The sequence below is a fragment of the Cyprinus carpio genome, chromosome A14 (genome assembly GCF_018340385.1).
Source record: "Cyprinus carpio isolate SPL01 chromosome A14, ASM1834038v1, whole genome shotgun sequence".
NCBI lineage: Eukaryota > Metazoa > Chordata > Actinopteri > Cypriniformes > Cyprinidae > Cyprinus > Cyprinus carpio.
Window position 1 is genome coordinate 6,533,884 of NC_056585.1, and position 13,528 is coordinate 6,547,411.

At 39.0% G+C, this 13,528-nt stretch overlaps 2 protein-coding genes across 3 annotated transcripts; one reads left to right on the top strand and one right to left on the bottom strand.

Moving 5' to 3' along the window:
• Positions 1-1,958: 1,958 nt before the first annotated feature.
• si:ch211-153b23.5 (uncharacterized protein LOC321177 homolog) lies at positions 1,959-4,390 on the bottom strand. 2 transcript variants are annotated; one of them, XM_042769794.1, is made up of 5 exons: positions 4,238-4,390; positions 3,657-3,774; positions 3,283-3,454; positions 2,494-2,695; positions 1,959-2,381 (listed from the first exon to the last, which is right to left on the bottom strand). In XM_042769794.1, exons 1-5 carry the CDS (start codon positions 4,351-4,353, stop codon positions 2,189-2,191), a joined length of 801 nt encoding a protein of 266 aa, XP_042625728.1. In that variant the 5' UTR covers positions 4,354-4,390; the 3' UTR covers positions 1,959-2,188. The 2 variants fall into 2 exon arrangements, with proteins under 2 accessions (XP_042625728.1, XP_042625729.1); XM_042769795.1 differs by having other exon boundaries at positions 3,657-3,769; positions 4,238-4,355.
• Positions 4,391-6,856: 2,466 nt separating this feature from the next.
• On the top strand, positions 6,857-12,196 carry LOC109087984. Its single transcript, XM_042769796.1, has 9 exons — positions 6,857-6,931; positions 7,341-7,454; positions 7,815-9,491; positions 9,583-9,682; positions 10,005-10,153; positions 10,229-10,341; positions 10,428-10,517; positions 10,606-10,728; positions 10,827-12,196. The coding sequence occupies exons 1-9, from the start codon at positions 6,871-6,873 to the stop codon at positions 11,052-11,054; spliced, it is 2,655 nt and encodes an 884-aa protein (XP_042625730.1). The 5' UTR covers positions 6,857-6,870; the 3' UTR covers positions 11,055-12,196.
• The last annotated feature ends 1,332 nt before the right edge of the window (positions 12,197-13,528 follow it).

A 13,528-nucleotide genomic window follows, 5' to 3' on the forward strand; every position in this document is an offset into this window, starting at 1 on the left:
ATAACGTACATGAAAAATAAAAAATAAAATGGACACAGCTATGGAGTCATGTGGCAGCGAGCATCAGAACAGTCAAAGAAACCTCAAGGTTGTAAATGTGTGCAAATGTATAGGGCCCCATTCCTGTATTTTGCCTGGGCCCCCATATCACAATTAAGAATTTATTATGAGTTTTAAAGAGAGCGAGCGCCGTTGACACGCCCAGACGTGATGCTTTGAATTTGCGCACACACAATCAATGACATCACGCCGGGAGCTGAGTAGTTAAAATAGCTACAAAAGTAAAAGCAAAGAAGTTTGTATTCAGAGTCAAAAAGCAAACACAAACATTTTTGCAAAGCACCGATGCTCATTTACTGAAGTGGTATTTAGGAACTGTGAATAAATTACTGAACAATTTACTTAAAAATAATAATAATAATATCATGGCTATAATAACATCCTCAACAAACAAAAAAGAGATTACCTTAGATAAAGTTTGATTAATATGTACTGGTAAAAATTTTGGACACATTACTATTTTTAATGTTTTTGAAAGCAGTCTCTTCTGCTGACTAAGCCTGCATTTATTTGATCTAAAATACAGAGAGAAAAAAAAAACTGGAATATTCAGCAAGGATGTGTTCAATTGATAAAAAGTGATAGAAGAGACTTATATTGTTATAAAATATTTTTTTTCTTCTATTTTTAAACAATTTTTTATCATCCAAAAAAAAAAAGAAAACGGATAAAAATGTCACAGATTATAAAATAAATATTAAGCAGCACAACTGTTTCTAACACTTTGCCTAGGGCCTCCAAATGTCTAGAACTGGCCCTGGCAGCCACGTCCAGTGCAATATGGTTTAAGTTAAGTAATGTCAAAAAGTCAAAAGAGGGTTTGCACTGATGCAAGCCGTTAATTAATCTGGCTCTTGGCATTGAAACCTCTATAGACCACATAGAGACATGGTCTTGGTCTGTGTCTAGGTTTCATTACTTTGTGTCTTGCTCTGGATCTAGATTTATGATGTCAAACATATTCTAGGGTGTCACTAGTCAACACAGTATCTTCATGTTCAGTTCTCCTGAAGACACTAGCCGTTGGTGGCAACGTATGCGAAAATTGTAAACATTGAAAATAAGGCGGAAACTACAATGGATATGAGTATCTGAAGTGGCTTTCTACTAGCTATAAGTAACATTGCAACTACACTGTTGTTCAAAATTTTGGGATCTGTAAAATTTTTCAAGGTTTTTTTTTTGTTTGTTTTGTTTTTTTTGTTATTGTTTTGCTTTTTTTGCTCATACATCATCAGCCCGTAGCTGATTCTGTGTACAACTGTTTGCGCAAGCTAGATTAAAGTGATTATTACGTTTTGAATATGGATATTTTTCTTACAAAAATGCATCGATTCACTACAGGAGGCCTTTGTTCAGCCCCCGGATCCGTGTGAGACTTTTTTTATGGATGGGTGCTTTTTATTTCATTTCTTTTGGACTGAAGCACTGCAATACCCACTGAGTGACATGAAACAGCTTAAAAGATCAAAGACAATTTTTAAATAACTCCGACTGGAATCGTCTGAAAGAAGAAAGTCATATACACCTAGGATCCCTTGAGGGTGAGTAATTTATGGGCTAATTTTCATTTTTGGGTGAACTAGTCCTTTAACAGCGGTATTGATTATATTAGTGGGTAATTTGAGGGGGAGGGATGTTATTTACTATCACAAATTCTTACTTGAAATTGATATGCTTTATAATATAATAAAAAAATGTTTTTGTTGTTGTTGTTGTTGTTTTTTCAGGTTCAATTTAATGTTGCCAGTGTTTGGGGAAGTGTGCCAATCTTAATGAAAGAAAGAATAAGTGTAATATAAACCTTAAAATAATACATATTGTTAAATAATACTTACTGAGCTTGTCTATCATGACATAAAAAACTGCACATTAACAAACCAATGAGCAAGCAAATGTTTAAGATCAGTTCAATTTTATTGATAATAGGCTACCACAAATACACAAGCATTGACAGTAGGTTCGTCCAGTTTTATTGAAAAGGAACTGGTCTCACCAGGTTTCTGATATATAAATTTGTATCCCCTATTTAACTTTTTCTGGGATTAGTGGACAACATCTTTATTTTTTTATAAATAAATATACCTATTTATTGATGTAATAACTTTGAGACAGTGAAATGACAAAGTTAGGCTAGTTTGAGAACTTCTTTGATCATGACACCCAGTCCATCAAAGATCTCATGGATAGGAGCGTTGCACATGAACGCACTTGTAGTCACCAGTTTGTTCTTGGAATCGATGTGCACCTCACCGACATTCTTATTCAAGTGTTTGCAGCCCAGTTCAGCCATGGCTTTAGCCACCTGAGCGTACGGCCACCTGCGGTCACAAGAATGACAACACTGAGTTCAGAACCAAAACACCTCTCAACCACTGATCTCATCAGGGTCCAGTTTCAATAAATCTAGTGCCTAAACCTGCCCAAACTCACTTCTCACACTCCGAGTCGTGGCCGACGGTCAGCTCACATCCTGGAATAGCTTTGGCTGCCAGCACAGGAGAGATGCAGCACATGCCCATGGGTTTCTTCGCCTTATGGAAAGCTTTAATGATCTTATCAACATCAGGTTTGATTGAGTAGTCCTTGCCTTTGGTAGCCCAGTCACTCAGGTTTTTAGCCACTCCAAAACCACCTGTACGGCACATTAAGAGTTAATTCACTATTAAAGGGGTCATGAAATGAGTAATCAAAATTTCCTTGATCTTGTGACATATAAGATGTCACTATACTATTAATAAAAACATTTTGTCATGGGTTCAGAAATCAAAACTTGCAAAAAAAAAAAAAGAAGAAGAAATCTGCAAAACGTTTGTTTTAGAGTGTTTGCTCATCTGCAATACGACTATAGGATGTTATCAGATGTCAAATAGTCTCTAAGATGTTTAAAATTTAGAATGCATGTAAAACTGATATCTTAAAGACGTCTATCAAACTTTGTACACAGAAGATGCTTTCCAGATGAAGCGCTGTGTGTGTACTGTACAGTAATTGCTCTGAGCTACAGTGATGCGGTAGCTGCTTGAGTAGTAGTAGTAGCCTTTATTGTCACTGGTTACAGGTACCGTGAAATTAGCCATCAACCTGTCCATACACAACATACATATAATATGACAAGGGGGTAGACAGGACAGGAAGACAGGGAATTGAGGAAGAAATACAGCATAACATGAGGAAGGGGAGGAGAAAAAAATAACCCCCCAGACTGTGCTCCTGAATCACCTGGAATAATGAGAGCATCAAAGGCGGTGACATCCAGCTTGGCCAGGTCAGTGACGTCACCCCGGGCGATGCGCGCGCTCTCCTGCAGCACGTTCCTCTTGTCCGTCACGGGCTTCCCTTCACAGTGGTTCACTACATGCATCATCTCAACATCAGGCGCAAACATCTGGACCTACAAAGAAAAGCGAGCTGCGTTAACGCCAAAGTTGAGATTCATTAAAGTTTCGTTTTCCTTTTCATCTCACGTTATAACTTTTCAGGTTCATTTCCAGGTTAAGTTAAATGAAAACCCAGATTTTCAGAGTGTTCTTTTTCAAAGCCCTTTTTAGGTTTTGTGTCGTGTTGCCTTATTTGTGTGCATGCACGTGCATTACCTTGGCACCTGCTCGACTGAGGTGCACCATCACAGCAGACGCCTCGTGGACCTCTGTGCCGTCATACACGCCACAGCCGGACAAAATCACCGCCACACGCTTTGCCATCTTGCCTGCACTTAATAAACACGGAAATGAACTATTAATGCTGGCCTTGACTGCAAGTATTCATTCCAACAATATGTGACTGTTGGCACTGAGAAAAGATATGGCAAGTAAGCAACAGGTGCCAATTATATTGGCAGAATTAAATATTTATAGCACTAGCACCCCTAGAGAGTCCTGCCCAGGTAACGCAAGATCTGTTTCCAGGGAGTCAATGTAAACACACACTGAACAGAAACTGTATTCAGGGAATTTTTCTTTATTGCAAAACTTTAGTTACATAAGTGCTATTAGTGCAATAGTGCTTGTAGCATTAAACACCAACCTTAAAAACTATCTGATATATACAGAATATACAGAACTACAGAAAATACTGATAAAACACAATGACGTTTTAAAATGTTTCAAAGTTCACCAATCTTAAAGTATTCACTAAATCTACAATTGCAGTTGTTTCAAAGCATGCGGCAGCCTACCTGGTTAGAGGAGTTGAGTTGAGCAGTGAACTGAAGTGCTTTCCTTCTGAGTGTTTCGCTTGAGCAAGACAAAGACAGGCGGACTGCTGCTTATATTCAGTCACAGTCCCTCCCATGAAGGCGGGTAACAAACTGACTGCCAGAGCTTCCTGGAAGGAAAATAAAACTGTTGTCTCTGTTTTCCCGTATAGGCTGTGCTTAGTCATGCTTACCTTTCTTTCATTCTGAGCTCACCTGTATTTATATTGGTGCCATATTAACCTCACTGCAACAAAGCTGTGAGATAAGCTTCAATAAAAGAGGGCATTTTGAAGCACTGTAGAGTATATTAGGTTATAAACTTTAGTAGCTTATATATCTTTATATAATAATTTGAAAAAGAAAGTAGTCTATCAAAGCAAGTGTTTTTTTTGTAGTTGATGTATCAAGTCAGTTCTCCTCAGATTCACACAGGTGACTAACCTCAGGAGTATATCACATTAATTATGAACATAGGCTATTCCATTACCATCTGACAACCACAAAGTTTCATAATACTTATCTTCATTTTGAGCTCTAAATCTATTAATTCTATAATCAATTTGAAATTATAAATTATGATATTACTCTAACTCTAAATTTAAAATTTTGTAAAATGTTTCTGAAACGTGTTTAAAAGAAAAATGAAAAGAAAGAAACTTTGCATTTATACAAAATCCACATTTTATGTACATAAAATTTACTTTTCAATTAATTAAACAAAAGGCTGATATAAATTACACTGCCTCGGTCCCTAACGACTTCCATCCTGTCGCACTCACCCCCATCATTGCCAAGTGCTTTGAGATACTGGTTGCATCCCATTTAAAATCCTGTCTCCCTGCTACATTAGACCCTTTCCAATTTGCCTATCGCCACAATAGGTCAACAGAGGACGCCATCTCTATGGCACTTCACTCTGCCCTCACCCACCTGGACAGTCAAAACACACATGTGAGAATGCTGTTCATTGATTTCAGTTCTGCATTTAATACGGTAATCCCCTCCAAGCTGATCTCCAAGCTCAGCCAGCTTGGAATCAGCACATCCATCTGCAACTCAGTCTGTTAAGTTAGATAACCCCTCCTCCTCCATCATCACCCTGAACACCGGTGTTCCACAGGGCTGCGTACTGAGCTCTCTTCTGTACTTCCTATTCCCCCAAGATTGTGTTCCTGTTTATGGCTCCAACATCATAATCAAATTTGTAGATGACACCACGGTGGTAGGTCTGATCAAGGAAGACTATGAGTCAGCCTACAGGGATGAGGTGCAGCACCTGGCTGTGTGGTGTGCCACCAACAATCTGGAACTAAACACCCAGAAGACATCATTGTGGACTTCAGGCGGACTAGGAGTCATGCACACACACACCCATCTACATCAACGGAGCTGTAGTGGAGCGTGTGTCCAGTTTCAAGTTCCTTGGCATCCACATCTCTGATGACCTCACCTGGTCCCTAAACACTTCCACCCTGGTCAAAAAGGCACAGCAGCGCCTTTACTTCTTACGGAGCCTTAAGAAAGTTCACCTGAGTCCCAGGACCCTTGTGAAATTCTACAGATGTACCATTGAGAGCATACTCACAAACTGCATCTCAGTGTGGTACAGCAATTGCTCCGCATCTGACCGCAAAGCACTCCAGCGGGTGGTGAAAACTGCTCAACAGATCAACGGCACACAGTTAACTTCCATTGAGAACATTTATCACAAGGACAAGGAACATCATCAAGGATGCCTCTCACCCTAACCATGGACTTTTCACTCTCCTTCCATCCGGCAGGCGTTACAGGAGCCTACGCTCTCGTCTCGCACTAGTAGACTCAGGAAGAGCTTCTTCCCCGAGGCTGTGACACTTCTGAACTCCACACCACCAATCTAACCTGCACCTGCTCTCTTTCTGCACTGGTCACAGTACTTTACATACATGTATTTGCACTACTAATATTTTGCACGGACTACACATTGTTCAAGCTATCCCACTGTAAACTATCTAACGTTGTTACTGTACATAGCACATTAAACTATTTTTGTAAAAATATCATTGCACTACTGATTACTGGCATAGAATACATTGTTTAACAGTACTATTGTACACTCAAAATGCTGTATTTATTACCACTGCTCTTATGTTGCTGCTGTTCATAATGTACATATAATCCTACATTGCATTCTTATTTATATTCTGTACATTCTCTGCTTAATACTGTATATAGCAACTCCACTGTACATTCTGTAAATCATAGCTTCACTTACTCTGCACTTATATGTACAGTATATAAAACACTATATTCTTGCACTTCTGGTTAGATGCTAACTGCATTTCATCAGCTCTGTACTTGTACTCTGCATAATGACAATAAAGTTGAATCTAATCTAATCTAATCTAATAATAATTACTTAAGGGAGCAAACAAAAGTTATATGACTGAATTGAATTTTGCTTTGTATTAGAATAATTGGAGTAAGTATAAACGATGGAAGCAGAGGTATAAAGGATGAGGACACAGGAAAGAAGGAAATAATACGGCTTTTGTAAGCGCATGTCTGACGTCACCGCGCATGACGTCACGCGCGTGTATAAAGCCCAGCGCGTGCGAGAAGAGCGCGTCTGAATGAGAATGACGGAGTCCGAATCACTGCACTTCTCCATCGGAGTCCTGGGCATCTCTGGGGGTAGGTTGAGGAAAACAGAAGAAAGATCTTTTAGAGCGTACAGATCTATTATCGAGTAATTAAAATGATTGTCTCTGTTGTCTACCTCGAGTTTTAAAATAAATAAATAAATAAATAAAAGTACAAAATTAAATGTCGAAATTATAAATTATTATGGATATTTATTGTAAATGTTTATTAATAGGCTACATATAATATTCTTACGTGTTATTTTAATATTTTGTTTCTTATTTATTATTTCCCTAACGCCAGTAGAGGGCAAAACTAACGTGTGTACTGTGCGATAACTACACCGCTGATGTGAAAACCCTTAAGATGTATATCTTGATAGATTCTGTACATCGCTGGTCATCGTTCCCCTCCTAAATAAGATAGTAATTCTCACAATAATAATAATAATGTCTTATAGGTTCTTTGTTGCTTCTGGTGAACAACTATGCGAGCTCTCCAGACGAACCTCTGATCACAGACACAGCTTTAGGAGTTCTGCTCCTCATATTCGCTGCTCTGCTGGCTTATTCAGGTATGTTTTGCACACAGAAAAAGTACTTTTTTATTGCCATTAGTTTTATAGTCTTAGTTTATTCTCTTAGCTTTATAGTGTCAAAAAGTCTCAAAGTCTTTTTCATTAGTTACTGTATTAGATATCATTTGTTTGGGGCGGAGTTAACTGTTTTCCAGTTGGAGACAGGGAACTTATTTGTTCGAGTTTGTTTGTAGGCATTACACATTACACATTTAAATATGGTCTAACTAGTAATATATAAATGAACTTTGTTTAAAAAAAATAATAATAACAATTGTTCACATACAGTATATTTTTCATCACCCCATGTAAACTTTCTCTATCTTTCATTCACCATCTCACTGTCCTTTTATCCAGGTGTTCGACGCAGCCAGTCCCACAATGTACTCTTTGGTAGTCTGTGCCTGACAGTGTCAGCCCTATGGTGTGGTTCGGGTTTAGTACACATACTTGCAGGTGAAAACATAATAAATAGCAGCAGAGGGCTGAGAGACGCCATGGTGCCAGGCCTTGCAGCTTTCACTCTGGCACTGCTTGTCATTTGCATTGTGGCTGTTTTATGTCATGAGGTTGTCCTCTCATTCATCGCCCTGAGCATATGTCTCGCGTGTGCCCACCAGATTGTAGGTCTGGCAGACTCGGCCTTCGGACAGGCAGCCACCGCTGTCTGCTACCTCATGGTCTGTTTTGTGGGCGCTTACTTCGGAAGTGGCCGTTTGTTATCGTACATCACACAGAGAAAGATTGTGCTACCTGGAACATTTAAAAAAGATAGCGTGAAACCGATGCAAAGTCAAGAGGTTAATGATATTGTGACAGTTGGAATAATTATGAACTTGTTGTCAGCTAGTGTGCTAGCTTGTCCTCTGCTTGGCGTTGTCCCTAATCTTTTCTCTGGCCATGTGCCCTGGCTGTGGACCGCTGGCGTCTTCCAGCTGGGTGTGTGTGTTAAGAGCTACAGATCTATGGACACCCTGGCAGCCACTTTCTATGGCTTCACATCCATCCTGCGGTTCACTGAAGGGTACACCGCGCTAGTGGTGCACTTCACAAACCAGGTGCCCTATTCTCCAGTGCCATTCCCAGTTGTATTCTCAGTGTTGTTTTTCATCCTGGCCTTGTTTAACTTGCAGGGTGGGTTTGTGAACACCATCTACCAGCTGTTTTTTGTGGCATACTGTATAGCAATTGCATCCGAGCCCCAAAGCTTCTTTCAGAGGGGAACACAAGGTGTACAGGCTGCCATATTCATTGCCTCCGCTTTTGTGCTCTTTATAACCCTTTATAACATGGCTTCCTCAAACGAGATACCTACAGGTGCAGGCTTCCTTAAGAACCTGTTGGCCCGCAGTAATAGATTTGTCTTACAAACCAATAGCAAAGAGCTACACGCTCCCTATCTGGGCTACTCTAAATATGCTGATGCCGAGGTGTTGGGCCACGGCTGCAGTGTCCTGGCCGCATTTTCAATCACAGCCTCGTTTTCTAGTGGAAACCCCTTGGCTATTCTGATCCTGCCTTGGGCGGTGGTCTCCGGTGGTGTGCTGCACCTGATATGTGGCTCTGTTGCCTTCGCTCGAGGAAAGACCCTAGAGAGTTCGACTTTCATCCTTTACGGTATCATGTGGACAGTGTGGGGACTGACACGCTTCGGAGGCCTCTATGGAGATGTGCGTGGCCTACACCTAGCTGTGGGAATCATCAGTTTCATGCTCTTCAATGTGTTAGTGACAGCAGGGGCCCTGTTTCTCAACAAAGGCGCGTTCATCTACACCTTTACCTTCCAACTCATCCTCATTAGCTTCTTACTGGATGCAGTAGGCGCGCTGCCCTACGGCTACGATATCGGGGTGACCATTATCCTCGGGCTGGTCAGCTTCTACATGTTCCTGGCCAGCATTTTCAACTGCACCTTTAAAAGCCCACAAATGCCTTTCGGCGATCCTTTCATCAAGTTGAGCGGCTTTGGAGGAGGCAAAGACAGCTGCCCTCACCTTCCAGCCAGGAAGTCCTCATCCGTTCAGCAAATTGCAGGCGAGTCATGATAGCAAAAAAGGCTATGTACTGGCATTGCATGAATGCATATGTGTCTATACCAATTATATTTTCCTTTCTTTTATGACAGAGATCATGAAGAACGGGGGCATATGTGGAATGCCCACAGACACCGTCTATGTTCTTGTGGCAGCTTGCAATCGCCCACAGGCTGTCGAAAAGGCATATAGGTCAGTTACCTTCCCTACTGATAGCCTAAACTTAAAAAGCAGAGTCGGTGACACTTTAGTTCAAGGAGAAATTCTCAGTTTTAACTAGTTGCTTACTAGCATGCATATTACTAGCTTCTTGGCTGTTTATTAGTACGTATAAAGCACATATTCTGCATGAGCATATTCTACATCCCTTAATCCTACACCATACCTTAACAATTACTTTATTAACTATTAATAAGCAGTAATAAGGAGTTTATTGAGGCACATTTTGTAGTTAATAGTGAGTTTGATTCCTGCTCCACCAGTGTATGCTAACCATGTGATCACACCTCTGTAGGGTAAAGAAACAGGCTAAAGAACGACCGATGTCCTTATGGATTTCGTCTATAAAGCAGTTGGAACCAGTCAGGGAACAGATCAGCCCTCTTCTCTGGGACTTTATGGAAGCTGCTTGGCCATCATCCATTAGCTTAGTTATAGCTAGAGGTGGGTTATGTGATATTCACATTGTATCTGACAAATTTAATCCAAATTTAATCCAAACTTCTCCATTGCTTTTAGCTCCATGGATGGAATTCTTTGGATTGGGCGACTCATCCAAATATATCGGCACACCACAAAGCATAGCCATAAGAAACCCAGACTGCACTGTTGCTACACACCTCATAAATGCAGTATGTGTTGTCATCTTATTCTCATGGGGTTGTTTGACTTTATAATAGTCCTGTACTGTACAAACCATGCTTTCCTGTTTGACTAGGTTGGTCCCATTGCAGTGACCTCTGCTAATCCGACCGGAGAGGCAGATACTACCCATCATAACCAAGTTTATGCAAAACTTGGTGACAAGGTACAGAGGTGTTTTTTGTTTTGTTTTCTGAAGATTCATATGTATTACCCATTTGGGGAATAAAATGTAATTTGCATATATTCTACAGGTAGATGGGGTGCTGTGTGATGGGCCGTCGCCAGAGAATATCGCCTCCACAGTGGTAGACTGCACCAAAATTGAGAGTGGCCAGATTGGGTTTTTCCGTGTCGGTCTTATTCCTAAATCTAAGGTAACAATTGTCATTCCAGCATGGATGGCTCGCTATTCACAGACTTATGAAGGTGTCTGGAGTTAACGGCAAATCTGTTTTGTTGTGATTTTCTAAAGGTTCTTCAGATCTTCGAGGAGATTCAGAAGAAGCACACGCATGGTCAAATGAATGCAGCTTTTGAGACGGATATCACAGATCCTCACAGACATCTCGCAGTCTCTCAGAAAAGCCTGTCAGTGACTCAAACAGACTCTGGGCTTGGTCACATGACCCCTGCCGACTCACAGAGCTCTCTGGACCTCAGCCAACATGAGCGTCATGAGGAAGAAGACGAGACTTTATAGATACTGCCAAACACTGAATGTGTTAGCCACTTTAATTACTGAACATGTACAGTACAGCCTTTTAGTGTGTTACCATCAAGTATTTTGAACAGATGGGCCAGGAAACAATAAAATTACAATTATATGAATGAATAAAGATGGTAATAGGCCTAAATATTGCAAATAGACAATATTAATGTGTTTGGTGTTCTTTACCATATTAGTGTGCTTATTGTTATCTTACTAGTAATTTTAAACCCTTTTCTACTTATTTATTAATGTTATAACATATTAAAATGTAACACTGTGTATATTATTAATTTGTCAATGTGTAGTTTTATATTTGTAATAAAGTGTAGAGTTGTATAAAATATTGAAAATGAAATAAATATGGGCGGTCTACTGAAAACCTGTCACATTAGGGTCAAGCACTGAAGGTGTGTAACATCTATTGTTTTTCTGGATGGCGATGCATCAGTTGATAAGGGAAACAGTTAGCACAAAATTGTGAGGCCTTCTTAACATTTCTTTCAGCTGCTGTGGTAAGATGGCCCTGCAAATTTGTACTGTACATATTTGTCATTAATGGGAAATGTACAAATCTTATACCATCTTAAGTCTATAATTTTGGAAATCCTTGGCTTAAAATCATGACTCTTCTCTGCTTGGGATATACAGAGTGCAAAAACACTTGTCTTTCTAATACTGCCAATTATTTTACCAAACTGGAGCCTTAACTTCAAGCTGAAACAGTGAGAGTCATGAAGCTGTTTCAATTCCTTGAAAACACATTGCTATAAAACCGCTTTGCATGTTGTTTCAAGCATGCACAGATGACTTTAATCTTGCTTTATTTAGGCTATATTACTGAAAGGAAATATTTTTATTTTTCATTTACTATCTTAAAGGCAAACTCATCCTCCAGCAATCATTCAGGTCATGTTCAGATTAAGATTGTCAAGATTGCTTAAAAGATTGTTAATACTGCACACTGTTTTCCTGAAACATACCAAATGTTTTAGTGCCAAAGACCTCAGAGAGAAAGTGAGATTATGCCTTGCTAACATTTTGGCATTTGAAAATAACTTGAGACCATAACAAAATGCCATAAGAGAACCATATACATTTACAGGAGCCACTTACTGGTCAAATAAGTATTGCTTTAATCAGATCAAATACAATGTTTTTGTCAATAAAAGCTAATAATGTTCAATCACATGTGATTTTATTCTGATAGTAAATTATTTTGTATTTTATAAATCAATAAGAGGTATAATATTCTGACCACGTATGTTTTTTCACTCTGTTTGTCCTCTTAAAATTTGAGAATATTGTTTGCCTGAGTAAAATTTGTTAACTGCCAGTCATTTCTCTTTTTAACTCTCTTTTGATTCTGTTAAGAGTGAGAGAGAGAGGGTGGCTGACGGATACACTTAATATAATAAATAACCAATTATCATCAGTTTGTCAGCCAATTTTTTTTATATATGTTGCTGTTGAGCGTCATGAGAGTCTGTCTGTGCTTTGCTTCAAATTAATTAATCAGTAGTGAAGAAGGACGCAAATGCAGTCAAGGTTTGATCATTATGTTTGCTCCGTTAAACCGGACACGTCATGCTTTCACATAAAACACATGAAGCAGCTCTTGTTTTGTTTTGGGACTTTTGTATTTCTTCCTTCCTTTCATTTACTTCCTTCACTGTTAGTAAAACGATCTGATTTCTCAGCACTGAAGAACTAACAATTAAAAGTTGCAAATGAATGAAATCTGATCATATAATTACAACTGTCTGTAAGAACCTGGAAATGTCATTCAAGGAAAACTATGAAGGAACTGTCTTACTGGGTGCAAGCAGATAAAAGCAAGTAGAATCCGAAGAAATGACATGCGTGATTATATAACAATTATATAACAAGAGTGATTATTCAGTGGTTAATGCTGTTTTCGATTTATTGATCATTGTTAATTCATTTTTGTTCGTGATACTGTACATTAACTCTCACATACTAATGAGCTGATGAGTTGAATCAAGTGAGTTTGATGAGGGAGACAAACTAAATGAACATTCATTTATGTCCATTCGTATAACCTGTGTTAACATGTACTTGAGATAGTTTTATTCCAAAGACAGACTCTCTGAAATAAGAGAGTAAATATATAAATAAAGTAAAAAGAGAAGTAAAACATTTAAAATATTTTTTGGATCAAGCGATCTAAAATATTGGCATTCAGTATAAGGCATTAATATGTGCTTCATAAGTACTAATAAACAGCCAGTATGCGTGCTATTAGTGAGAATTAGCTCTTAAAATAAAGTGTTACAGAAGAATTTCATCTGGCTTTATTTAGGCTATATTTCTGGAAGGAAATAATTTTCTTTTTTATTTATTATTATGGCTTTCAGAGTCTTATAATCAGATTTCTCAAACAGCTTAGGGAAAACAAGGAAGTAGTGAAGTTAATTATAGACAAATGGCAGCAACAACTAGACGTC

Bases quoted from the DNA above. Each gene is read 5' to 3' on its own strand.
- si:ch211-153b23.5 (XM_042769794.1), bottom strand. From the start codon at position 4,353: ATGGGAGGGACTGTGACTGAATATAAGCAGCAGTCCGCCTGTCTTTGT. The intron at 3,455-3,656 runs GTAATGCACGTG...TTTTCTTTGTAG, and splicing joins TCAGTCGAGCAGGTGCCAAG to GTCCAGATGTTTGCGCCTGA. The intron at 2,382-2,493 runs GTGAGTTTGGGC...TTGTGACCGCAG, and splicing joins CACGACTCGGAGTGTGAGAA to GTGGCCGTACGCTCAGGTGG.
- LOC109087984 (XM_042769796.1), top strand. From the start codon at position 6,871: ATGAGAATGACGGAGTCCGAATCACTGCACTTCTCCATCGGAGTCCTG. The intron at 9,492-9,582 runs GCGAGTCATGAT...CTTTTATGACAG, and splicing joins ATCCGTTCAGCAAATTGCAG to AGATCATGAAGAACGGGGGC. The intron at 10,518-10,605 runs GTACAGAGGTGT...TATATTCTACAG, and splicing joins ATGCAAAACTTGGTGACAAG to GTAGATGGGGTGCTGTGTGA.